General features: G+C 33.5%; 1 protein-coding gene across 1 annotated transcript; it reads left to right on the top strand.

Annotated features, from left to right (window-relative positions):
• Positions 1-2368: 2368 nt before the first annotated feature.
• LOTGIDRAFT_164890 (hypothetical protein) lies at positions 2369-22245 on the top strand (the record flags this gene model as incomplete). The annotated part of the gene is made up of 17 exons (XM_009061403.1): positions 2369-2406; positions 3818-4007; positions 7775-7984; positions 8674-8761; positions 9313-9497; positions 9941-10198; positions 10473-10577; positions 11097-11302; positions 12014-12140; positions 12850-12908; positions 14517-14592; positions 14881-15015; positions 16584-16719; positions 17303-17491; positions 21325-21446; positions 21848-21940; positions 22153-22245. 17 exons carry the CDS (start codon positions 2369-2371, stop codon positions 22243-22245), a joined length of 2310 nt encoding a protein of 769 aa, XP_009059651.1.
• Between the last annotated feature and the right edge of the window lie 394 nt (positions 22246-22639).

Raw genomic sequence — 22639 nt, forward strand, 5'->3', positions numbered from 1 at the left:
TTTAAATCATTTCTTCATAATCAGGTTGGAAATATTCAAGTTCTTCCAAACTCTCAACCAGAAATGAACTACTTCAGACTTCTGGACACAAATTAAATCAAAAATATACTGAAGACAAGCAAAGATATTTAAGGTTAATGGAAGACAAAAACATGAGCCTAACTTGCCGTCTTTTCTTTATAATCAGGGTGGAAATATTCAAGTTCTTCCAAACTCTCAACCAGAAATGAATGTACTTCATAGAAATGCAAGACAAATATGATCATAACTTGCCTCATTAAACTCATTTCTTCATAAGCAGGGTGGAAATATTCAAGTTCTTCCAAACTCTCAACCAGAAATGAACTACTTCAGACTTCTTGACACAAATTAAATCAAAAATATGAACTGTACTCATTATTTCGTGATGGTTTCAGTTGTTTATAGATTTCTGAAGACATTTTTAGTGATGCAAAATATAAACACAAACATTTGACTTTGTTTTTAGGTATTTAAAGTATCGAAATTACTAGCCACACTGGAATAGTCTTGTTCAATATTTCTCAGTAAGTTAGACATTTGCACCCTAACCTGAAGGTCCAAGGTTCAATCCCAGCATAGGTCGAGATGATACCTTCGGATTTTTCAACCTGGTTTCCCCCTGTCAGTGATGTAGGTAAGAGGGACTAGTCGTTCGGATGGGACAATAAACCGAGGCCCCGTGTGCTACACGCTATGCACATTAAAGATCTCTCGAAGGTTAGAAATCGAAAAAGAGCAGACAAAAATTTCCCTCATTGAACCCTGCATGACGTTGCCCATCTTCATTAGCCCACATGGTGCAGAAAAGTAGGTCGTAAAACTCCATTCATTTGTTTCATGTTTATTTTGTCCAGATTTTGTTTTTGTTAAAAGAATCATCTGATATGTACAAATGGTCAGTGAAGGGTTTCAATTAATATACATTACCCAAAATATGTATAAGTTAAAGGGGCTGGTGTGCCATTTTGGGGGTTGATTTTAGTCTTGAAAATACGTACATAGTCTTCAGAAGTACTAGAAATGTACGAAAGTCAAAAAATTTCCTTCAAAGATACTTCAAACTTTTTTACTCACTATTTCTATATATGTCTTCTATATATCACAGAGTATCTTAAATTGACGAGTCGTCATTTTAACTTTCAAACGCAGATAATTCTGATACATGTGAGTTTGAAGGCTCAAATTTGGACAGTGAGCTGTTAACACTATTACAGATTAGCTCAGCTAAAAATTCCAGTGTCTGAGACTAAAGTATGATTGGTCAAAAAAATGGCAAACCTGTCCCTTTAAATAGTAATTGTGTTAAAATTGTGTGATACAGGCTCTAGGATTGTTTTTAACCATCAGCAACTTTATTGACTTATCTCTTCGTTGTTTTAGTTGGTTGACTGGAATAATGATGCCTATAGCTGTTGTTAGAAAATGAAAAAGATTAAAGAAACCTTCAGTAGCCTTTAGAGTTAACACTTGCCAGACTTTTTAAGCAGATTTAAGTTTATTTTCCAAGTTGGCATTATAGCACTGGACTTTAATTTCAAACAGGAAAAAGTTGAGGACATGAGACCTGATAATATTAATTTCCATGTTTCCTGATCGTGACGAGTGTACTTTGTACCTCTGTCTGTCTCTATGAAATCTTCCTAAAAATAGTTTAAAAATTGAAAATTTTTTTTATTTCCTTCTTGTCTGCACCAAATGGGCTAATGAAGACAGAGTATGTGCCTGGTTGGATAACTTAATGTATCTGCTATTGAACACTGTATACAGAAAAACTTCCTAAAAATAATTTGATAAAGAGAGGGAAGGGAGTGTTGGTTGGTTTTTCTCAGCTTTATAAGAAAAGTAATTGGGACTGAAACCTTCTTCACAGTGTTTATCATTATATTATTTGTTAAAGGGAAACAGTATTTTTGGGGATTGATTTGGGTCTTTATTGTGCTTAAATAGTCTTAAGAAGTACTAAAACGCACGAAAATCATATAATCCTTTCAAATATACCTCAAACTAGAAATTTCACTGTCTATTTCTATATATGTTTTCTATATATGGCATAGTCTCACTAAAATTTAAGTCGAATTTTTAACTTTCAAACGTGAATAATTATGGATACACATTGATTTGAAGGCTCAAATTTTGATGATGAGCTGTGAACACTATTACTGATTAATTTAGCTGAAAAAATTCCTGTTTCTGAAACTAAGATATGATTGGTCGAATGGATGGTGAAGGTGCTCCTTTAATATTGTGCAAATAGTGGCTGGGGGTTCTGATCTCTGATCGATGTGTGAAAGTCTGATGAACTAGAACAAGTCATCTTCACTCGTAATTACAGTTGACCCAGCTATAAATGGGTACAGATAATCCAGGAAAGATTAATGCAAACAGGTTTGTCTAAGGAACAGCTGGTAGAAAGTATATTTGGATGTGTATTTAGTGGTATTTTTGTAAATTATAGTTGTTAGTTTCTTTCTTAGACATTAAAACATTGAGTTTTGTTATCATAGTGTAGTTAATTATGGTTATCCTATTAATATCTGTAGAGGAAGTCATATTTTTTATGAACTACATATATATTATTAAAAAACAGTCTGATTTTGAAAATAGTTTTGTAATTAGCTATATTTTGAACTCTTCATCACGGTAATGATATAAATAGTTCAAAATATATGCTATAAAAGGCACTTTCGGCTACATTGATTTTACTAGAAGAAAAGCAATATTCATGACCACAAGTCGACAGGTTATTTAAAAGAAATGAACTAATGCTTCATGTCACATTTCTCTGAAAACAGCATAATTAAAGAAACAGATGCCCCATTTTTGGGTGTTAATTTGAGTCTTGAGGATATGTAATAGTCTTCAGAAGAACTAGAAATGTACGAAATTTTGGAGTATCGGAATTTCACTTTCTATTTCTATATAGCTCTTTTCTATGGCAGTGTCTCAATAAAAGACGACTCGTTTTTTTAACTTTCAAACACAGATTATTCTAGACACACATGGATTTGAAGGTTAAAATGAAGACAGTGAGCTATAAGCACTATGACTGATTGGCTTAGCTAAAAAAAAATTCCCGTTTCTGAGACTAAAATACAATTGGTTAAAAAAATGGTACAGCTGTCCCTTTAAGCAAAAGTGTTGTTTGACCGTACTTTTAAGAGAAGGTGTTTAGTACACATTTGTTAAGACTCTTTATTTTCCAGCTGACTTATTAGTACCGGACTGATGTAGGTTTTCAATTCAGTCAAGGGAGATAATCAGCTACTATTCTGCTTTATGCAGATGAAAGGCCTTGGGCATAGTCTCATCCGAAACTAGTACAATAGTATTACATAGTGTGACCTAGGTAAACCTAGGAACTGTCATAATTCATCCAGTCACATGATTTTTAGTTCAGCCAATAGACCTTATTCAAGCGTCAGCCATATTGAATTAAGAACGGGGCTCGTAACGAAAATCTTAAAAAGGTAACATGTCACTGAATAAAATCCCCACCTGACGTCTTTAAAGCTTCCTTCTCCAATCTATCAACTCTATTGAGTTGAGTTGAGTTGTCTTCATTAGCCCACTTGGTGCAGAAAAAACTCCATTCATTTCATTTTCACATCTCATATAATATTTTTGGGTTAATGTAATTATGTTAGCTACATGAACTGATTTTCAGAAGTGTTAAATCATATCCTGAATCTTGATGTAGATGAGAGATTCAGAAACAGTGAAATTGATCATAGATTTTGTTTTTAGGCGTCTCCTCTGGCTGAGAAATATTGAATATTTTTGATATTGTTTTTTTCAGAGTACAATGTCTGGCAATCAGAATCTTGAAACCATTCTTACAGTTCCTGTTTCTGGAACCACAACAAACTCCAGCTTATCAACAATTGAGACATGGTATCCAGGAAGTGTTGCTAGGGGTGATACAAAAACAAGATGACTCAGCAAATGAAATAGTGCACCTATTGGTTAGTCTACTTCCTGGGTTACAGGTCAGTAGGCTGCTGGTATCTTTAATTACTTCCCTTTATTTCCATAAGGTTTCAATTATTCATCCACCAGAAATTCCTTTCTTTGCCTGACAGGAAGATGGTTTTCCTTGACACAATTATTACAAAACTTTTTATAGCATTCAGACACAACTGAAATATACTCATTCAAAATCCTTAGAACTAAAGTTTCCAGAATTGAAAAATTGCAAAAGGTGGGAGCCCGTGGAGTGGCAATTCAAGGAATCTCATAAGATCTGTTACTGTTTTTATAAGTGGAATGTTCATATTGAAAAATTTACTGAAGACCAACAATTACGATTAGAAAGTAGAACACAATAAACAGCTGCAATAGCAATTTTTCTGTTGTATATGTGTGCTTGAATCACCTTAATTCAGCTATTGATCAGAATCTACTAGATGCTACCATTTGCTAGTTGCAAAATCTATGAGCAAAGTTCAAAGATTTTTGAATCTTTTCCAACACCTTTATAAGAACTGGAACATCAGTTGATAAAAATATAAACATAAGCACACATTAGGTCTTCAAAATTTGATTTTACAGAGGACAATTTTCAGCCAAAATTTTGAACTTTTTTGGTTGAAATTTGTATGAGGGAAATGTGTTTATTTTCAATCTAAGCTCACAAAATATTATATTTATACGCCCAGACGTAAGATGGGCGTATATTGTAATCGGTCCGTCGGTCCGTCCGTTCACATTTGGCTCGTGCTCACTCTACAGGCTACAGTTCTTTATGGAGTCTTTTGATTTTTATTTTGTGTGTCAATGTCATTATGAAGATGATCCCTATTGATTTTCGTGATGATCGGATAATTTTTCACCGAAATATCATGTCTGACTTGACGTTTTTCTCTATTAGCTATATTGTGCAACTCGTGCTCACTCTACAGGCTACAATTTTTTACAGATTCTTTTGATTTTTATTTTGTGTGTCAATGTCATTATGAAGATGATCCCTATTGATTTTCATGATGATCGGATAATTTTTCACCGAAATATCGTGTCTGACCTGACGTTTTACTCTATTAGCTATATTGTGCAACTCGTGCTCACTCTACAGGCTACAATTTTTTACAGATTCTTTTGATTTTTATTTTGTGTGTCAATGTCATTATGAAGATGATCCCTATCGATTTTCGCGATGATCGGATAATATTTCACCGAAATATCGTGTCTGACTTGACGTTTCACTCTATTAGCTATATTGTGCAACCCTGTAGTCACTAAAGACTGTTTAATCATTTCTGACAGCTGCCAGTGGGCGTATGTTACCTTGCCTGGCAAGCTATCTTTTTATCAAGGCAAAGACATTCTAAGACTAACTGAACTATTTTGAGGCTGATATTGCAATTGTCTTTAAAAAAATATAGAAAAAATTTATAAAACCTATTTCTTTTCTTAGATATTAAGTCAAACCTAGAGAGTACACCTCTCTTTTGAAATATATCTGAAAGATGTAGATTATTAATGATTAATAACAGGCCATCTTTTCTTCTGAACTGTCTTTTTTCTGTCAAAGCAAAATAAATAAAAAGAATTCATTGACTGTTTAAGTATACTAGGGTAAAAATATCTAAAGTAAAAGTTCGCAACAAAAGTACAATTTATGTAAACTTATTGTCTGTGATATCTTTCCTAATGCTGAATGAAACCATTTTAAATTTGAAAAGTTAACCTTTTAAAAAGTTTTTAGTGGTTTATTGATTTAGATTGAAGTTTAATATAAATGAGAGATAAGTCTGCAAACTCAACAGTTTCTTCCATTTTACTCATTATTTTACCTATTTAATGGTTTTTGTATGTCAGATAGCACCCCATTCCAATATATCATCATATTATCCTGTAAAATTGCCATTTGTTTTCATTTCATCCAATTTGTACCTTTGAGAAAAAATCACTTTACATTTTAATGTTAACTGTTTTAATGGCAAAAATTCTTAAATAATCATTTCAAACAAGTTTCATTGCACTTTTGTGGTGTAAATAAAGTAATAAAATCTCTTTATTATAAAAGAAAATCTGAGCTAACAAAAAATCAGTATGAATGAACGAAACAAAATGAAGTTGAAAATGAAATGAAATAGAGTTTTATATCCTACTGTTCTGTATTTTATTGGACTAATGAAATGAAATAGAGTTTTATATCCTACTGTTCTGTATTTTATTGGACTAATGAAATGAAATAGAGTTTTATATCCTACTGTTCTGTATTTTATTGGACTAATGAAATGAAATAGAGTTTATATCCTACTGTTCTGTATCTTATATAACTAATGAAATGAAATAGAGTTTTATATCCTACTGTTCTGTATCTTATTGGACTAATGAAATGAAATGTAGTTTTATATCCTACTGTTCTGTATCTTATTGAGCTAATGAAATGAAATGGAGTTTTATATCCTACTGTTCTGTATCTTATATAACTAATGAAATGAAATAGAGTTTTATATCCTACTGTTCTGTACCTTATTGAACTAATGAAATGAAATAGAGTTTTATATCCTACTGTTCTGTACCTTATTGAACTAATGAAATGAATGAAGTTTTACTTTCTACTTTTATGCAATTTATTAGGCTAATGATGATTGGAATAGGCACAGTGTACAGTGTCAGATAGGGGAGTCCACATGTATAGTAGTGATTATTTGGTATTTTGGTTTGTCAATTCAGCATCTCCATAGGAGAGTCCAAATAGATTATAGTGAGATAATAGTATCTTGTTGGCTTGTCATCCCTTTCAGAGAGTCCACATAGCTAATAATGTTTATTTTGTATTTAGGTTTGTCAACTCTGCATCCTTTCAGAGAGTCCACAAAGCTTATATAGTTTGTTTAAATCTTTCACAAGTTCATTGAAAGGTGTTTGACTCCAACTTAATGAAACATTGGTCATTGAGTGTTGATCAAAGTTTAACAGTAAAAAAAGTAATTTAGAATTAATGTGTTAGATAGTAATTTAAAGTCTAGAGACAAACTTCTATAAATTACATCACCAACCTTTTTTTACTCCTTCATTTAATGGTTTAAAGAGATTTGAAAGCTTTTTTTCTTTGACTTTTTGGCTAAAACCAACATGCATAATGACAATTTTGTTTTTTAGTGAAGCCCATTGTTAACATTGATAAAGTATTGAAAGAGTATATTTTGAGGTTTCAGAAAAATATAGTTTTTATCTGTAGTGGGGTTGGTGCTGGATATATTCTACAACTCATCCATTTGACCTCCCTCAATGCTCTGTTGAACTCTTCCACACATGCATTTTTACCATTATGAAACTGTATCATACAGAGAGCTCATTTGTAAAATTAGGGGGGAGTTGTGATGACTTAATATGTTTGCTCGCTAACCTGAAGGTCCAGGGTTTGATATTGATAATACTTTCTTTGGTTACAACAAATAAATGGTAGTTGCAACAAGTCGTTAATCTGTGTGTGAAACTCTAGTGAATTTAAATATGTTGTCATGATTCATTATACCGAACATTCCAGCTGAAAATAGTAACAGATAATCCGAAAAAAGATCAAATGACTAGAAGTTTGACCACGGACAATTTGAGATAGAATTTTTGTGAATCTATGTTGATATTTTTGTAACAATGTTTCTTTCTGCCTTTATTGTAAGAAACAGAACCCATGGGAGAAAAGAGGTATGTGGGTGAAAGCCTCTTCCCTTTGGTCATATTAATGTTAAAAGGAATATAAAAAATAATTGTAGGAATATTCTTCAATAAAGATTTTTCTTTTCAGATAAAAACACCTGATAATCTGGGCTACAGTCTTGAGTTTCTGACTCAAATAGTGCAGAAAATTAACCCTGGCAGTAGAAAAGTCAGACAGGAAGTTCCGTGTGCTTTATTAGTTCTGAGTTTTACCATTATTAAATCATGCTTGAAGAAAAACCTACATGTTATTACATTGTTGCAGGGTCTTGTACAAATGCTGGAATGCTGCCAAACGGTAAAGAAATAACATATTTGATATGTCTGGGAAAAAGCTTTTTGGTTAAATGATTCTTTTATCTTTGATTATTAGAATAAGAAAATTATTAATATTCTTGATTTTTTGATGAGATTATTTTTGTATATTGGATAAGTTATCTTTGATGATATATATATTATTTAAGTCTATCTCAGTTTCTACTTATTACAAATTAAAGGACATGTTACCTCTATCTCCTGACAATGAGTCACAAAATAAAGTGAATAGTTAGTGGATCCCTCCCCCAGGGCAGGCCCATAGGTCCCAGGGTTTCGGGGGCGGCCAATTTTTTTTAAGGAGGGCTCAACTATTGAACTATAGCGACTTAACAAGTCATTTAAGTCATCTTAATTTTTTCAGACGGGGGTCTGGCACCCCTCTAGCTTCAGGCCTGCTCCAGGGCCTTGTTCCATGAAAAAGCTTATGAGAATTTGTGTTGATTTAGAACTAACGATAAAATGAAAATCTTGGCTCAGGTTTTGGCACCAGGCAGATTTTAATGTCTTTTATTAGCCTACTGAGTATTTTGACAATTATTGTAACATCTTTTTGGTCTGTTTTTATACTTTGATTTTTAATATTTGAATCATGCCTAGATGGGCAGATAACTCTGTGCACCTACTAAAAGAAACATTGTTGTCTGATTGTTGTCTATTTATGTATTTCAGATTGACTATGTAGAAAATATTATTCTACTGATATCAGATCTATTAATGGTGGTAGATTATGAAATATCGGACTCAATCTTGTGTATTTGTAAGTTTATAGAACTTGTCTTTGTCTTTTAGTTTGTTTTTGAAATATTTCAGTTCAATGGATCTACCTGTTAACTACCGCCCTCGCCCCCTTCCCCCTCCATCTTCCCCCCTCCATCTTCCCCCTCCCCCTCTCTCTCAGGAAATATAATTTAGATGATATGAACTCAGACTGAGACATCAGCACATTAAGACATGGGGTATTTGATGTAACAGTAGATACTCCATAGAAACACTGGCCAAGGCCACAAGAAGAGAACATTGAATTTATGTATCTTTTATTGGATGTGAAAATTGGGTGTAAAACTCAATATCTCCATTTCAAATAGCCATGACCAATATTTATTGTACTAGGGGTTACAATATTCCATGTTATCACCTTCCACCTTCAGTGATCAATTACTAAATGATGGATTGTCAATATTGACTGGGGAACCTCTGCTGAAAAAATACAAAATTGTTGTTACTGTCTGTAATGCTCACCCTGCTTGGCAAGCTTTTCTAGGGTAAAAAACTGAGCACTATACATGAAAATATATGGTATATTTTCAGGTAAGAATGTACTAGAGAGATGTCAGACTACCAATCAACTGACTCAATCCATATTAATATTACCACTATTACAGTTGTTATCAATACCTACTGAACAACCTGGATCTGAACAGATCAAATCTTTAACCTCTCAAATTATTTCACTGATTGAAAAATCAGATGGGAATTCTAAGTCAGTTGAAAAGGTAATATTTGAAGCTAAACTTTACTTTGATTATCAGCATTCCAACAGGAACTTGTATAGTTGGTCCAAATGTCACGTAAAATAGTTTCCCTAATTGTTTGTTTTAAAATTTTCAACAAACCCATGACAATCCAATACTCTCAGTAGTATTTTGGAATGGATTATTCAATTCATGACAAAAAATTGGCAAAATGCGATTCAATGACCACTAGTCAGACAGTATTTCATCTTGTATCTTAATATTCAATATTAGCATTGTAATAACATCAACCAATCAGACTACAGTAGACTTTGGTCCAAAATGATAAGAATTTGTCTTAAATGTAGAATTTTATCTTGAGAAATACTGATGACAAAATTGAATCATAAGAATATTTGTGAAATGGGAAACACTCCCAATTTTGCCAGGAGTGGATAAATATTGACCTTCATTTTTGTCCACAGAAATCTTCTCCCGCTTACTTCACAGAAGATGGTCACCAGACCCAGATGTTTGTCAATTTACTGGAAGACTTTAATCATGATCCTGAAAATGCCAGGAAATGGCTTCAGAATGTTCTGAATTCCATCAGCAGTTTCCAGAATATCTCTGTCACGACAACCAATATGGTGGCAGCACTGTTTGTTTCTGTTAGTGAATATGATTTGAAGAAATTGACTCTAGAATTACTCGTTGAGATTGCCAAAGCAGATAATTCTCAGGTAAAACAGGATTTGCTATTCGCTTGCTAATGATTTGCTGTATGATTTGTCTTTTTTCCATGTAAATTCATTGTTGTTTTTCATTTATTTTGTCAATTATATTGTAAATTTAATATTTTTATGATGTGAGAAAGTTTTAGCTAAATTACTGAAAATTTCATCCTTCTTTTTTATAGTTTTATTGAAAATTTTACAAAGTTTGTTATTCACTGTTTGTCTTGTTCAATGTTCATCGTCAAAAATTGACAAAGAGATTTCCTTTTTTTAATTCTAGGCGCCAAACTTTTTGTCGTTGTTGTTGTATGAACTTGGCAGAAATAAAGATGCAGGCTCCAGACTTCTGATTATGGAATTTGTGCCATTGTTTGCACGACATAAGGTAATATTACAGCCTGTCTCTAAACAATTGGTCTTTTTTTTTTATATATCTTCAGAAAGGGATATGGTTTGCTCTCAAATGCATTTTCAGAAAAGAGGCAGATATCTTAAAACTTTTAGGAGACAAGGATTAATGTAAAGTGAAAACTCTTGTCACCTTCTCAATAATGTTTGATAAATTAGTTTTTTTAGTTTATATATTCGTAGTCCACATGGTGAAGAAAAGTAGGACGTAAAACTCCATTCATTTCATTTCATTGCTTATATATCCAAATTCCATTTTTTGAATGTTAACTGCCTTTTGAAAACTAGCAATTCTGATGAGGATGGTGTATCTGAAACATATTTCAGCACATGATGCTTATTTTACCTAAGTCCCCAATTGTGAAGAAATACCCCTGATTTTAAAACATACTGATGAAGATTGTATATCAGAAACGTGATTGGCAGTATGAGATGAGCTTGTGTGAATGTGATCCCAGTCAGCTACCCGCCGTGATATATGTCTGTTATATTTTAGGTCTGTATAGGGCCCATATTGAAGACAATACAAATGTTTAGTACGTCTATCAAACTACAACCATTAGCTATCAGATTGATGGTTCATTTATGGCAGATACAAGATCGTTGTTACCCTCATCTGATAAAACTGGTCACTGAGCCGTCGTCTAGTAACACTGTCATCATAGCTCAGGCTCTGGCTATTAAAGAAATTTGCCATCTCAGGTGAGGCAATCTGATTTGTTTCTTTATTTCTTGATATTTTCTTTGAGTTTTACTATCCTGAAATATCTCATTGTTACAATGAAAGATTATGAAGTTTTGTTTAAGCCTTGTCAACCAAGGGTCTGTTTCACTCAGATTTAAATAAGACACAACCAAGAATTTGATAAATAAATCTGATTGGCTAAAATGTTGAATTACAATTTTATTGATTGTCTAATCATATGACAGGAACACTAAAATTTATTGTGAGACGGGCTTAACTGAAAAGTTCACTTAGTGGGAGCCTTGGTGGCTCAGTGAGTTAGACGCTTACTCGCTAACCTGTTCAACCCTGGCATAGGTTGAGAGAATACTTTCAGATTTTCAACCTGGTTTCCCCCGTCAGTGGTGCAGGTAAGAGGGGCTATCATGGAAAAAGCAACTGGTTGTTCAGATGGGATAATAAACTGAGGCCCTGTGTGCTACAGACTGTGCCTGTTAAAGATCCCTCGACAGTTGGAAATAGAAAAAGAGGAGGCTAATGCCGCTGTCCTGGCAAAATTTCCCTCATTGCACCCTGCATGGAGTTGCCCGTCTTCATTAGCCCACATGGTGCTGAAAAGTAGAATGTAAAACTCCATTCATTTCATTTCCACTTCCTTCCACTTCAAATTTACAAAGTGATAAAAACATTGCAGAAAATATTTTAGATTTGGAAATTTTTTACTTCAGACCTGAACAACACGGGGAAGATCTGCTGGCACCAGTTTCTGATATTCTCAATAAATGTTCTGATATTTCTATGGTAACAGCTGCTGCCCTGGCACTAGAAGCATTATATATGCTGTGTGAAGCAGAGGTTGGTTTATTTCCAGAATTATAATTGTTTGATTTGCAGTAGGGTTTGTGCACCAAGCTTCCTTTTTGAAAAGTTGACATAAACAATGTTATTTTTTTTATTTATTTTGTTAGTTTATCAACTCAGCATCTTTTCACAGCGTCTGCATCTCTAAATGTTAATTAGGTATTCATGTTTGTTAACTCAGCATCTCTTTCACAGTGTCTGCTCATCTTATGATGTTTATTTGGTATTATGATTTTTCCACATCCATACATGTGTAACCTACCAATGTTGTCGGGTTTCTACCGCTTTTACATGTTGTCTACCGCTTTACCGGCAGGATACCCAATTCTACCGATTTTTTTGTTTTTTCTCGAACAAATTGGGACCTATGGTTTTCAATGTCCGAATTCTCTACCATAAATCAACAAAATATCTATCATCACTTGTATCTTAATTGCCAGTAACACGCGTTAATCTCATCACGTAATAATTTTATCATTGCCTGATTAATTAATCCCCCAATTAAGATGGTGATTCGATCTATTTTCACCTGATAATGTGTATTTTTAGCTCATGTGACACACTTTTTATAACAACATCTGGTAGATTCTACTTTCGCTTTTACAATAAATGTTATGGTAGCCCTATATTTACTAAACAAGGAAACCTTGAAGTTACGTGTATGTCATACCTGATAATTTGGATTCGATATATATTTTATTAGGTAATAGATATAAAATCAGCCTGGAATGTTCTAGCTGTAAAACTTACCACTGACAAGAGGTAAGCACACTTTTTACGAAAATTATTTACTCTTCTCTTCCCGCAAAAAATTGATGTTGCCAATTATTCATTAATTCTAACTGGAGCAGAATTATAAGGATGCAAATCTCTATTTTATTTCATTTTATATGCTGACATTATAATGTGGTCGTATTTTATCATCACCCCTATTCTATCTGTCAGTTAGTCCTGCTTGTGAACTCAATAGAAACAACAGTATTTATCTGATTTTGATGAAATTTGATGTGATTATTAATTTTGACAAAGATTGGTGACTGCCCGTGATATACTGAAAATTTATCAAAGAAGTGGGCATATGTTGCTAGGCAACCGATCGTTAATTCGTGTGTTTCTGCTGATAAGTAGTTAAATTAGTGATATTAAATGATTGTAGTTAGAAAACTACCAACCCAATCTCGACCTCGTCCTTCAAAATATTTATTTACTTAATATTTATATAACAGATAAAGATTGTCTGTGCAACCAGTTATCCCTGATTATCAGTGACTGGTTTCGTTTGTGTTTGAACTCTTCAGACTCATTAGATTCATCTTGCAAGGTTCTATTTATACTGTTCATGGACCTCGGTGGAAGGTTACCAGGGTTTGTGTTTTACCGGGGTTCCCGGGGTTCGTAATTATGAGGGTTACCAGGGTGGATTTTTACTGGGGTTAACGGGGTTGATCAGTACCAGGATTGGTTTTTTCCAAGGTAGGAGGGTTCTAGTCACTGATAATCAGGGATAACTGGTCGCACAGCCAATCGTTATTTCTTATATTATTTTTTACCTTTGCCAACAACCCAGTTATGGCTAATTTCGTGATTTTGTAATTATGAATTAATTATTGACTTGAGAGACAAACTGGTTTTTTTTTAAGTCATTAAGAAACTTCTACTTTCTATTCATATAAATATTACCATTTTCATTTTCATAAACGAAAATAAGGGAACCCATCTTGAAGTTTACTTCTGTATCTGAGTGTTAATCATGACAACACCTGTTCTACATGAATCAGACAATTCTTCTGGAAATTCCTGTGATATATCACAGTAAACATGCATGATAATGTCCTTTTACAGAAGAATGTGTTTGTTTGTTATACCACCTGACAGGCTTTTAAAGGATTATATTTTGTTTTTGCCAGGATGTCAGACATCTTGTTGAAGAATTTTTATTATTTATTTGAGTTTTAATGGAATGCTTGTAAATATTTAATAAAAAAAATTATAAGTACACTTATTGTGAAGTTTTCTTTAAAATCTAAGACAATATACTCTTGTTTACGAGCACGATTTGAAAGCTTTGTGCACTTTTCTCTTCCAACATGTATCGTGATTTTGTTCACATTTTCATGTCTATTCAACATCACTTGCAAAGAAGTAGAAGTTTTTTTTTTTTCTTCTGTTAAAAACCAAAGTTTTTAATCAATTGTTCTATTAAATAAATTCTCTGTTGTCAATTTATTCTTTTGTGGCAGTTACATTAGACATTGATTTTTGATTAACGTTTTGTGATGTGATCATTTTTGTTATTCTGTTTCTGACAACAATTCTGTAGTTTTGTGTTTTATTCTTGAAAAAAGTCAAATTCATGTCACTTTGTTTCAGACCAGCTGTAATAGAAAAAATCTGTGAACTGTTTGCCCTGGTTCCTAATTTAGCTGTGGATAATCCTGAATATGAGGTAAGAAATACAATCGGGCTTTTTCATCCTTACAACAATGACTTACGGCCACAGTAATTTTAGATATATAATACTCTAGTGGTTGGTGGAGCAGCCATAGCCCAGTTACACCAGATGACATTACTATCATTCAGGATATCTAAGCAATAAACTGTTACCCTATGGCGGTTAGAGTTGTATATCAGGACAAAGATTGGCTGGAAAATTGAATAAATGCGCGTTAGCAGACTCAGAAAATTGGGTGTCTAATAAATAATAACTAATTTGACAATGATCTATATTTTTCAGGAGTTTATGAATGATGTAGTTAATAAACTATGGATGTATAGTCAGAGTCAACATGCTAGGGTCCAGGGTGCTGCTTACCAGGCTCTCGCTTCTTATAATCTTAACCAGTTTTATATTGATCAGCTTCCAAAACAGGTGAGGTCATAATAAATACAAAATTAGTAGTGATGTATCTATACATTAGGTGGAGGGAGAGGGCATGGGGGCCAAGTAGGGGGAATAGAATGTCAAGTGGGGTTCATGATCAATTCTTTCTCTATTTGGGAAAGTGGAGAGCTGGGAGAAGCCTCAGTTATAGTGGACCATGCACCTTCCACCACCCTCCAGTTAAAATGTCATGGATCAACGGCTATGTGGACTCAAGGGATGTCAATTTGACAAAGCTAGATGCATATGTATTATGACGTCACTATTGTAAAAGCTTGATTTACAAGGATCTTTGCAATAGTGACGTCATACAACAGCTAGTTCTAGTGGAATTACAAGATCCACAGACGTCTGATTGAAAATTGGAATGGTGTAAATTGATACTATCAGTGTCCCCGATACACATGAAAGAATTTTAAAAACCTCTTTACAGTCCCTTTAAGGCTAAGAGCAACATTAATTGGCCATCTTCTCAGCCCACATCTTTTTCAGAATGAACATTATTAAACTGTCAGTTGTGACTATAACTTAGCGAAGATAAACACAAAGTTATTTTCCGTGTAAAATAAACTGTTATCTGTATTTTTAGTTTAATAATCGTTATTAAAGAGATTTTGTTTTAACTTTCTACAAGTTCATTTATCTTCATTATTTTTAAACACGATTTTTACATTTTCTGATTATTATAGCAATTGAACACTTAACCATTGACAGAATTGTCATGCTTGTAGGGTTTTTTATTTCTAACATAACTTTTTAAACCTTTAACAGTAAATCTCTTTCATGCATGACGTGGAATTCTATTCATTGATGAGGCAATGACAGGAAAAATCCATTTTTACATGTATGATATGTTATTTTTGTACTTTGTTCAAAGAAACAAGGCGACAATTTTGTACTGTTACACCAGAGTTCAATTTAGATTGAAAACTTTGATAAGCGATTTATAACAGCAAGTTTTAGTTTTGGCTTATCAAGTTTAATTTTGATTCACATTTCTTTAAAATCGATAGCAATTAAAAACATTCCAGTAGCAAACCTTCAAGTTTCAAATATACAATTTGTAGCTTAGTGATAAATTGTGATTTTGGCTAATCAAAGGAAATATTTGATTGTAAAAGTGGTCATTATGAATCGCTTATCGTGATGCGATGCCTCTTAAATTAAACCCTGTGTGGCACTCATATTGCCCACAAAGTAGAGACGAAACAAAAATTTTGATGTCTTTCTCTTAGTTTGCAATGTAAATTGATTTTTGTTTTTACTCGCCCTTTTCCACAGTTTCATCTGACTTTAATATTCAAAATAGATTAATAGATATACAGTGTAAGATAGGACAAAAATTTTCATCTGATGACGACACATGTAAATTGTGTTGAAATGTTATGTGCTTTGTTATTAAAGAAGTGAGTTATAACATAATATATTCTCTTGTGTTTTTTGTTAGATCTGCTCTCTGCTTCTTAATGTCGCTCAAATCTTTTAACATTAGGGTTCATGGATTGTTAAGAAACACATTAAACACTCGTTGTTTAATTTGTAATCTTGTTTTAAAGGTTACAAAAGATATAAGAGAAGAAATCGAGAAAAAGGAAAAGAATAAAGGAAATGAAGATATAAATTATCATGTTTCAGTGCCGTCAGTCTGTTATATTCGTATATTACAATCTACTTCTACAGAGGTTCTGAAAGGTAATATAGTATTAATAATAACCTTATTTTGGCAACCCATTTAAACAAAAGTCCAATTTTCAGTAGGTCCCACTAAACTACAATTTACATACATTACATAAAGAATAAAAATACAGAGGCAGGTGGCTCGCCAAACAGACCATGCTTACTCTTTTCAAAACACATGATGGTACTTTTCTCTGGAGGAGTCCACTACTATACAGTTATTCCTCCTAATTTCTGTCAACTTCTCATATTTTTGAAAAGATTTGTTGACAGAAATGTTTTGCTTGTACCAATTTATATTATTTATCATAAATCGTTGTTCTCAGCTCAGTCCTCTGTTGCTATGGACATCCATGTTAGATTTACAGGAACATGGTATAGAATGAAATATCCCTTGTAATAAAGCTCATTCTGGTGACACATAAACAGTCTCCAACAGGACAGTTTTCGAAATGGAGGCGAACTTTCCAATATTTGACTAAGTGTATTATCAAAGTTAGTGAAAGATTAAAAACACTAACTTTAGTAATCTTTCTTTGATTGACAAACAATGAAACAATAGGTAGTTTATAAAAACTTGTGTTTTGTTTATTTTTAGATTATGGAGTATTCCTGTCTGGAATTGTGGGTAAAGAAGTTGATGAATTGCCACGAGGAATTTATCATTCATCACTACGGAGACAGACAGCAATTTCCAACCAGGGTAAAGCTATCAGTAATATCCCAGCATTCATTCTGTCAGAATATGAAAAGACTAAACAACCTGGACTACGACCAAGTCTCGCAGGTTTGTACTATATCCTATTGTAAATCTGACCACCAGACTGGTTATGTTCAAATTGGCACCTGACCAAAATGGCCATAAAATATGGTCATAAATGACCCCTAAAAAGTGTATATGTCCCATTCGATCCTGTGCAGATGTAAATTGAACTGTTGCTCTCATTATGGCAAAATTTCTCTATTTCAGAAAGGGATATTCTTAGTTTCAGTGGTGTTATAAATGATTAGTTGAGGGACCATGTTGGGCCACAATATTGTCAAGACGGGCTCACAAGCAATTCTTTCTGTGTGTAAAATGATATAAATTGATGTATTTGAAAGTTTGGGTGAGGGTGAGGGGAGGATATACATGTGTAATCTACCGATGTTGTCGGGTTTCTACCGCTTTTACATGTTGTCCACCGCTCTAAATGTGGTATGCCCAATTCTACCGATTTTTTGTTTTTTTCTAACCAAATTTTTGAGGGACCCACTGTTTTCAATAAACTTACCATAAATCAACAAAATATCTATCATTACTTGTATCTTGATTGCCAGTAACATGCGTTAATCTCATCACGTAATAATTTTATCATTGCCTGATTAATTAATCCCCCTTTTCAGATGGTAATTCGATCTATTTTCACCCGATAATGTGTATTTTAAGCCTCCTCGGAAGCTGGGAGAAGAGTCAAGGCTCAGAAATGCCACTGGTTAGATGATAAACCTACGTAGGCAAAACCGGTCTCCATTGATTATTTAGAGAGTGAATAATCAGCTGGCCTGTGACTTGACGTAAATACACTACCTCTGAGTAACACACACAGTCTCTACCCCTTTCCCTCCCATAATGCAACACTTCCCCTTAACACCTATGTAAATGTCTTTTTCTTTGTATTATCAGGGATTTTTTCATCACATCTAGAATTTATTGGATTCTTTAAGAAATAAACTGTTACCCTATGGCGGTTATGGTCATATATCAGGACAAGGTTGGCTGGAAAATTGAATAAATGCGTGTTAGCATTAGTCCAACGGAAAATAGCTAATGTAAATATTCTGGTATCGTAACAAATTGATATTTTGAAATGGAAGGAAACCACAAGTGTAATGAATAATGTAATGTCTTGTCTTTGTTTTCTGATGACAGCGTTGACAACCATGATAAATTGACCTCTTACGTGACTTTTTAATACAAAGAAAATATATTACTTAAAGGGATAATCCTTGATAGAATTAGAAATAGAAATAGTGGATTTCAAATTTTACTATTGAAGAATGGATAGTAGATTTTTGTACAAGCTGTAGAAGTGTCTTACTTAGGATTGTCTTAGGTTGGGAAAAAGCACATGTCAAACTTCTGTTACATTTTTTCGTAAATGTCTTGCTGCAAATTACCTATTGGAATGACATGCTAAGTTATGACGTTACAGCCAAGTGACACAAAAGCAGCAAGGTCCTATATCCGTGGTCAGGTCCAGCTTTGCTCCCCGCTCCCCTTCACATTTCTAATCATTGAGTATTTAAATTCTTGGTGCTATGAACCCCCCTTTGACTATTGGGTGGTACCTACCTTGTGATCCTTAAAAATGACACTGTTTTGGAATGGTTTAAAAGACTGTATAACTGTTTATGTTGAATGTTGATATCATTAGCCAATCAGATTGCCCTCCTTGCTGTAGTGGAGACACCAGTCTTTACATTTGATATTCATTTGCTTTGGGCATAGTACAGTGAATTTTGTCTGGTTTGGTAATAGAAAATAGATGAACAGATGCATGAGATATAGGCCAGACATGATGCAGAAATGATCCACTTTTTTACTTTAATGGTCACCATTTTTTTGTTTATTCCTATCTTTATTCAGTTGCGACCCGAAACAAAGAAACTTCTGATGGCTGTACCTGTGCCCAGTCTGGACCGTTTTGATATTTTTTTGTCTGTCTCTGTTGTAATCTAACGAGATTTATACCAAGATCACGTACTGGTGATTTTTTAAGCTATTCATAGCACAACCAACATGCGCCGCTCCCCGACCAATCATGATCACTTTTACAAACGAGCATCATAATCTCATTGGTCATATAGCTCTAATATCCCACAATTCATAGTTGATATTTAGACATGAACTCTGCATGACGCCCTGTGATTGATTGTGTATGCTTTCATGGTATAAATCCTTTTATATTAGAATGGAGATCATCGAAAAATAATAACGAAAAAAAATTGTAATCTAATATTAAGTGGATTTCGTTTCGGCTTTTGCCCTTAATACCAAAACAAAATATTGGCAGATGCCCTTTAATGAAGTGTTCAGTTTATTTCAATTCTGATTTAAAGAGACAGAGTGACCTTTTACCCACTGACCTAAATTACGACACTTCATCTGGTAGTAAATAAATTTTGAAATTGAAACAAATTTCTTAAGTTAGTTTGGTTAAGATCGGATATTTAAATGTCATTAAGTCTTCATGGACTTAATTATGAAATATTACAGTCTGTTTCTGGTAATTAGTAATAGGAAAAAAAAACTTTGAAACTTCATAGACTTTCTTGTCCAGAATAATGGCGACATATTCTCGAAACGATCTTAACTCTAGGATGTCCTAGAAACAATGTTAGAAGATAAGAATCTAGGACATCCTAGCGCTTAGATCGTTTTGAGAATATATAGTGTTGTGTTTTAGAAATTGTTAAAGGAATACTACCTATTATGAATGAATATTGAATTTGACTTCTCAAACGAGGACTTTTCTTGGCCTCTGAGAGTATATATTCATCCATGGACTTACCTGATGTCATAAATATATATATTGAGAATTATTCTATATGATGATAAATCCATTACACTAGGTAATTGGGCTCAGGGAGTTAGGCACTTGCTCACTAGCCGGACGGTCCAGGGTTCAATCCTGGCATAGGTCGAGATAATACCTTCAGATTTTTCAACCTGGTTTCCCCCTGTCAGTGATGCAGGTAAGAGGGACTGACATGGAAAAGCATTTAGTCGTTTGGATGGGACAATAAATCAAGTCCCTGTGTGCTGCAGGCTGTGCACGATGAAGATTCCTCAACAGTTGGAAATCCAATAGAAGAGCAGGCTAATGCCGCTGTCCTGGCAAAATGTCCCTCATTGTACCCTACATGGCGTTACCCTTCTTCATTAGCCCACATGGTGTAGAAAAGTAGGAAGGAAAACTCCATTCATTTCATTTCAAGTATATGATTTTTACAGTCTACGATTCCTCGACAGTTGAGAATCGAAAAAAAGCAGGCTAATGCTGCTGTCCTGGCATAATTTCCCTCATTACACACTGCATGGCATTGCTGGACTTCATTAGCCCACATTGTGCAAAAAAGTAGGACATAAAACTCCATTCATTTCATTTAATTTAAACTAAAGTATTTTAAGAACTTACTAAAGATTTATCAAAAGGAAGAATATAATCTGTTCAGAACTAACTTAAGCACTGGCAGAGACAAGTAAACAATCAGCTACAGTCAGTGACAATGAAACAAAATACTCTCCTTGAGTAGATTGGGGTAACATATAAAGACAATACACTGAAGTTTTCAATGAAGGAAATCTTACTAGGATAGAGGGTATAAGTAATTTTCTTTGGATTTCAACTGTCAGGGTATTTTAATCTGCACAGCCTGTAGCACACGGGTTCTGGGTTTATAACTCATCTGAACAATTAAATACTTTTTCCATTCAGCACCATCTCCTCCACCTAGACATACATTAATAACAGAGGGAAATATCCAAGTGTATTATCTCGAGTTTTCCATATAAGCCCTATGAACAGGATTGACCTATTTTGCCGCCCTTTTTAATTTTTTTATTATATTTTGCAGTAAGTCTGTTGTTTTGTTATGATCCACCAATAGAAGTTGGTCGAGATGGAAGACCTAGACGTCATTATATCATCAGTCATGGTAAAAATTATCAGCAATTTTTCCAAACATTGTTAAACGAGGTACAGTATTTAGTTAATGCAGACGGCTCAAATAAAAAATCCTGGTCCCTTTCTAACTAAAGTGGAAGTTTAACATAAATATGAACTTTACATGTGGAAAATTATCTTTTAATAACTTTTTAATGGAAGTTACAGAATTCAGATTTATCAAACAACTTTTAAAAAAAAATGGATTCCCTCTCGAAAATGATTTTTGAATTTATCATAAAAGAGAAGTTTACCTATTATAAAAACTGTTTTCTTTTCTTTTTCGAGACATGATAGGGAAACTTAGATATCTTTTTTACACTATGTTATCATAAGCCTTTGACTTGTGACCTAGGCCAGTGCTTTTATGGACATCACCGTTTAACTCAGTACAATGTAAGATTGATATTTGAAAAGTTATGAAACTTTTCTAGGTACCTATTCAACCATCAGAATGGCATCGCTGTATGTTACTTCCCCAAGGCTGGACGTCATTCGTCGATAGGTTGTACTCTTCTCTTTTGGAGGTAAGAAAATGAAATACATCTCTAGTCAAATTTGTAACTAACTGGATTCTTTCAGATGCTATTCTAAGAATAGATTTAACTATAAACAAAAAAATGCAATTGATTTTGATGGTTTTTCGTATCAGATGACTGAAACACTACACTCGTTCTCAATTTTATATGACAATTTTATACGACAGTCATTGTCATTTGTAATTTTGTTTTTAATACAGAGTCGTAAGGTGGAAATAGAATCACAGTTTCGGCAAGGACAGATTGATGAGGAGGAGGCTAAGAAGAAATTATCAACCAATTGGCTCTGGTAAGATTGTAAAAATAAATAAATCAAATCTGAACCACAAAATACAACCTGAAATCAAACAATTTTGGCAAAACATTGGTTGCAGCTATTGAGCTTTTCATATGAGGAAGTATATCAATAATAAGTGAATAAGTATTTCATGATGAAAAGTGGTATCAATTGTCAAGAAGAGTAGGCATACCCTGTTTGGTGCCACGTAAGTATTTCATAATTAAAAGTTAAAGGAATAGTCTATGAAGGTAAAACAAAACTGTCAGTGAAACATATATATGTTCTATGACATAAAATATTAAATTTATGATTTTAGACCAAATGGGTTTTTTTTAAAATAAAAAAAAAAATTCCAACACTTTCCATATTATTTTAAATGTTTAGTTTCTGAGGATCCTATCTTCAAT

Source organism: Lottia gigantea (assembly GCF_000327385.1).
Source record: "Lottia gigantea unplaced genomic scaffold LOTGIsca_48, whole genome shotgun sequence".
Lineage (NCBI taxonomy): Eukaryota > Metazoa > Mollusca > Gastropoda > Lottiidae > Lottia > Lottia gigantea.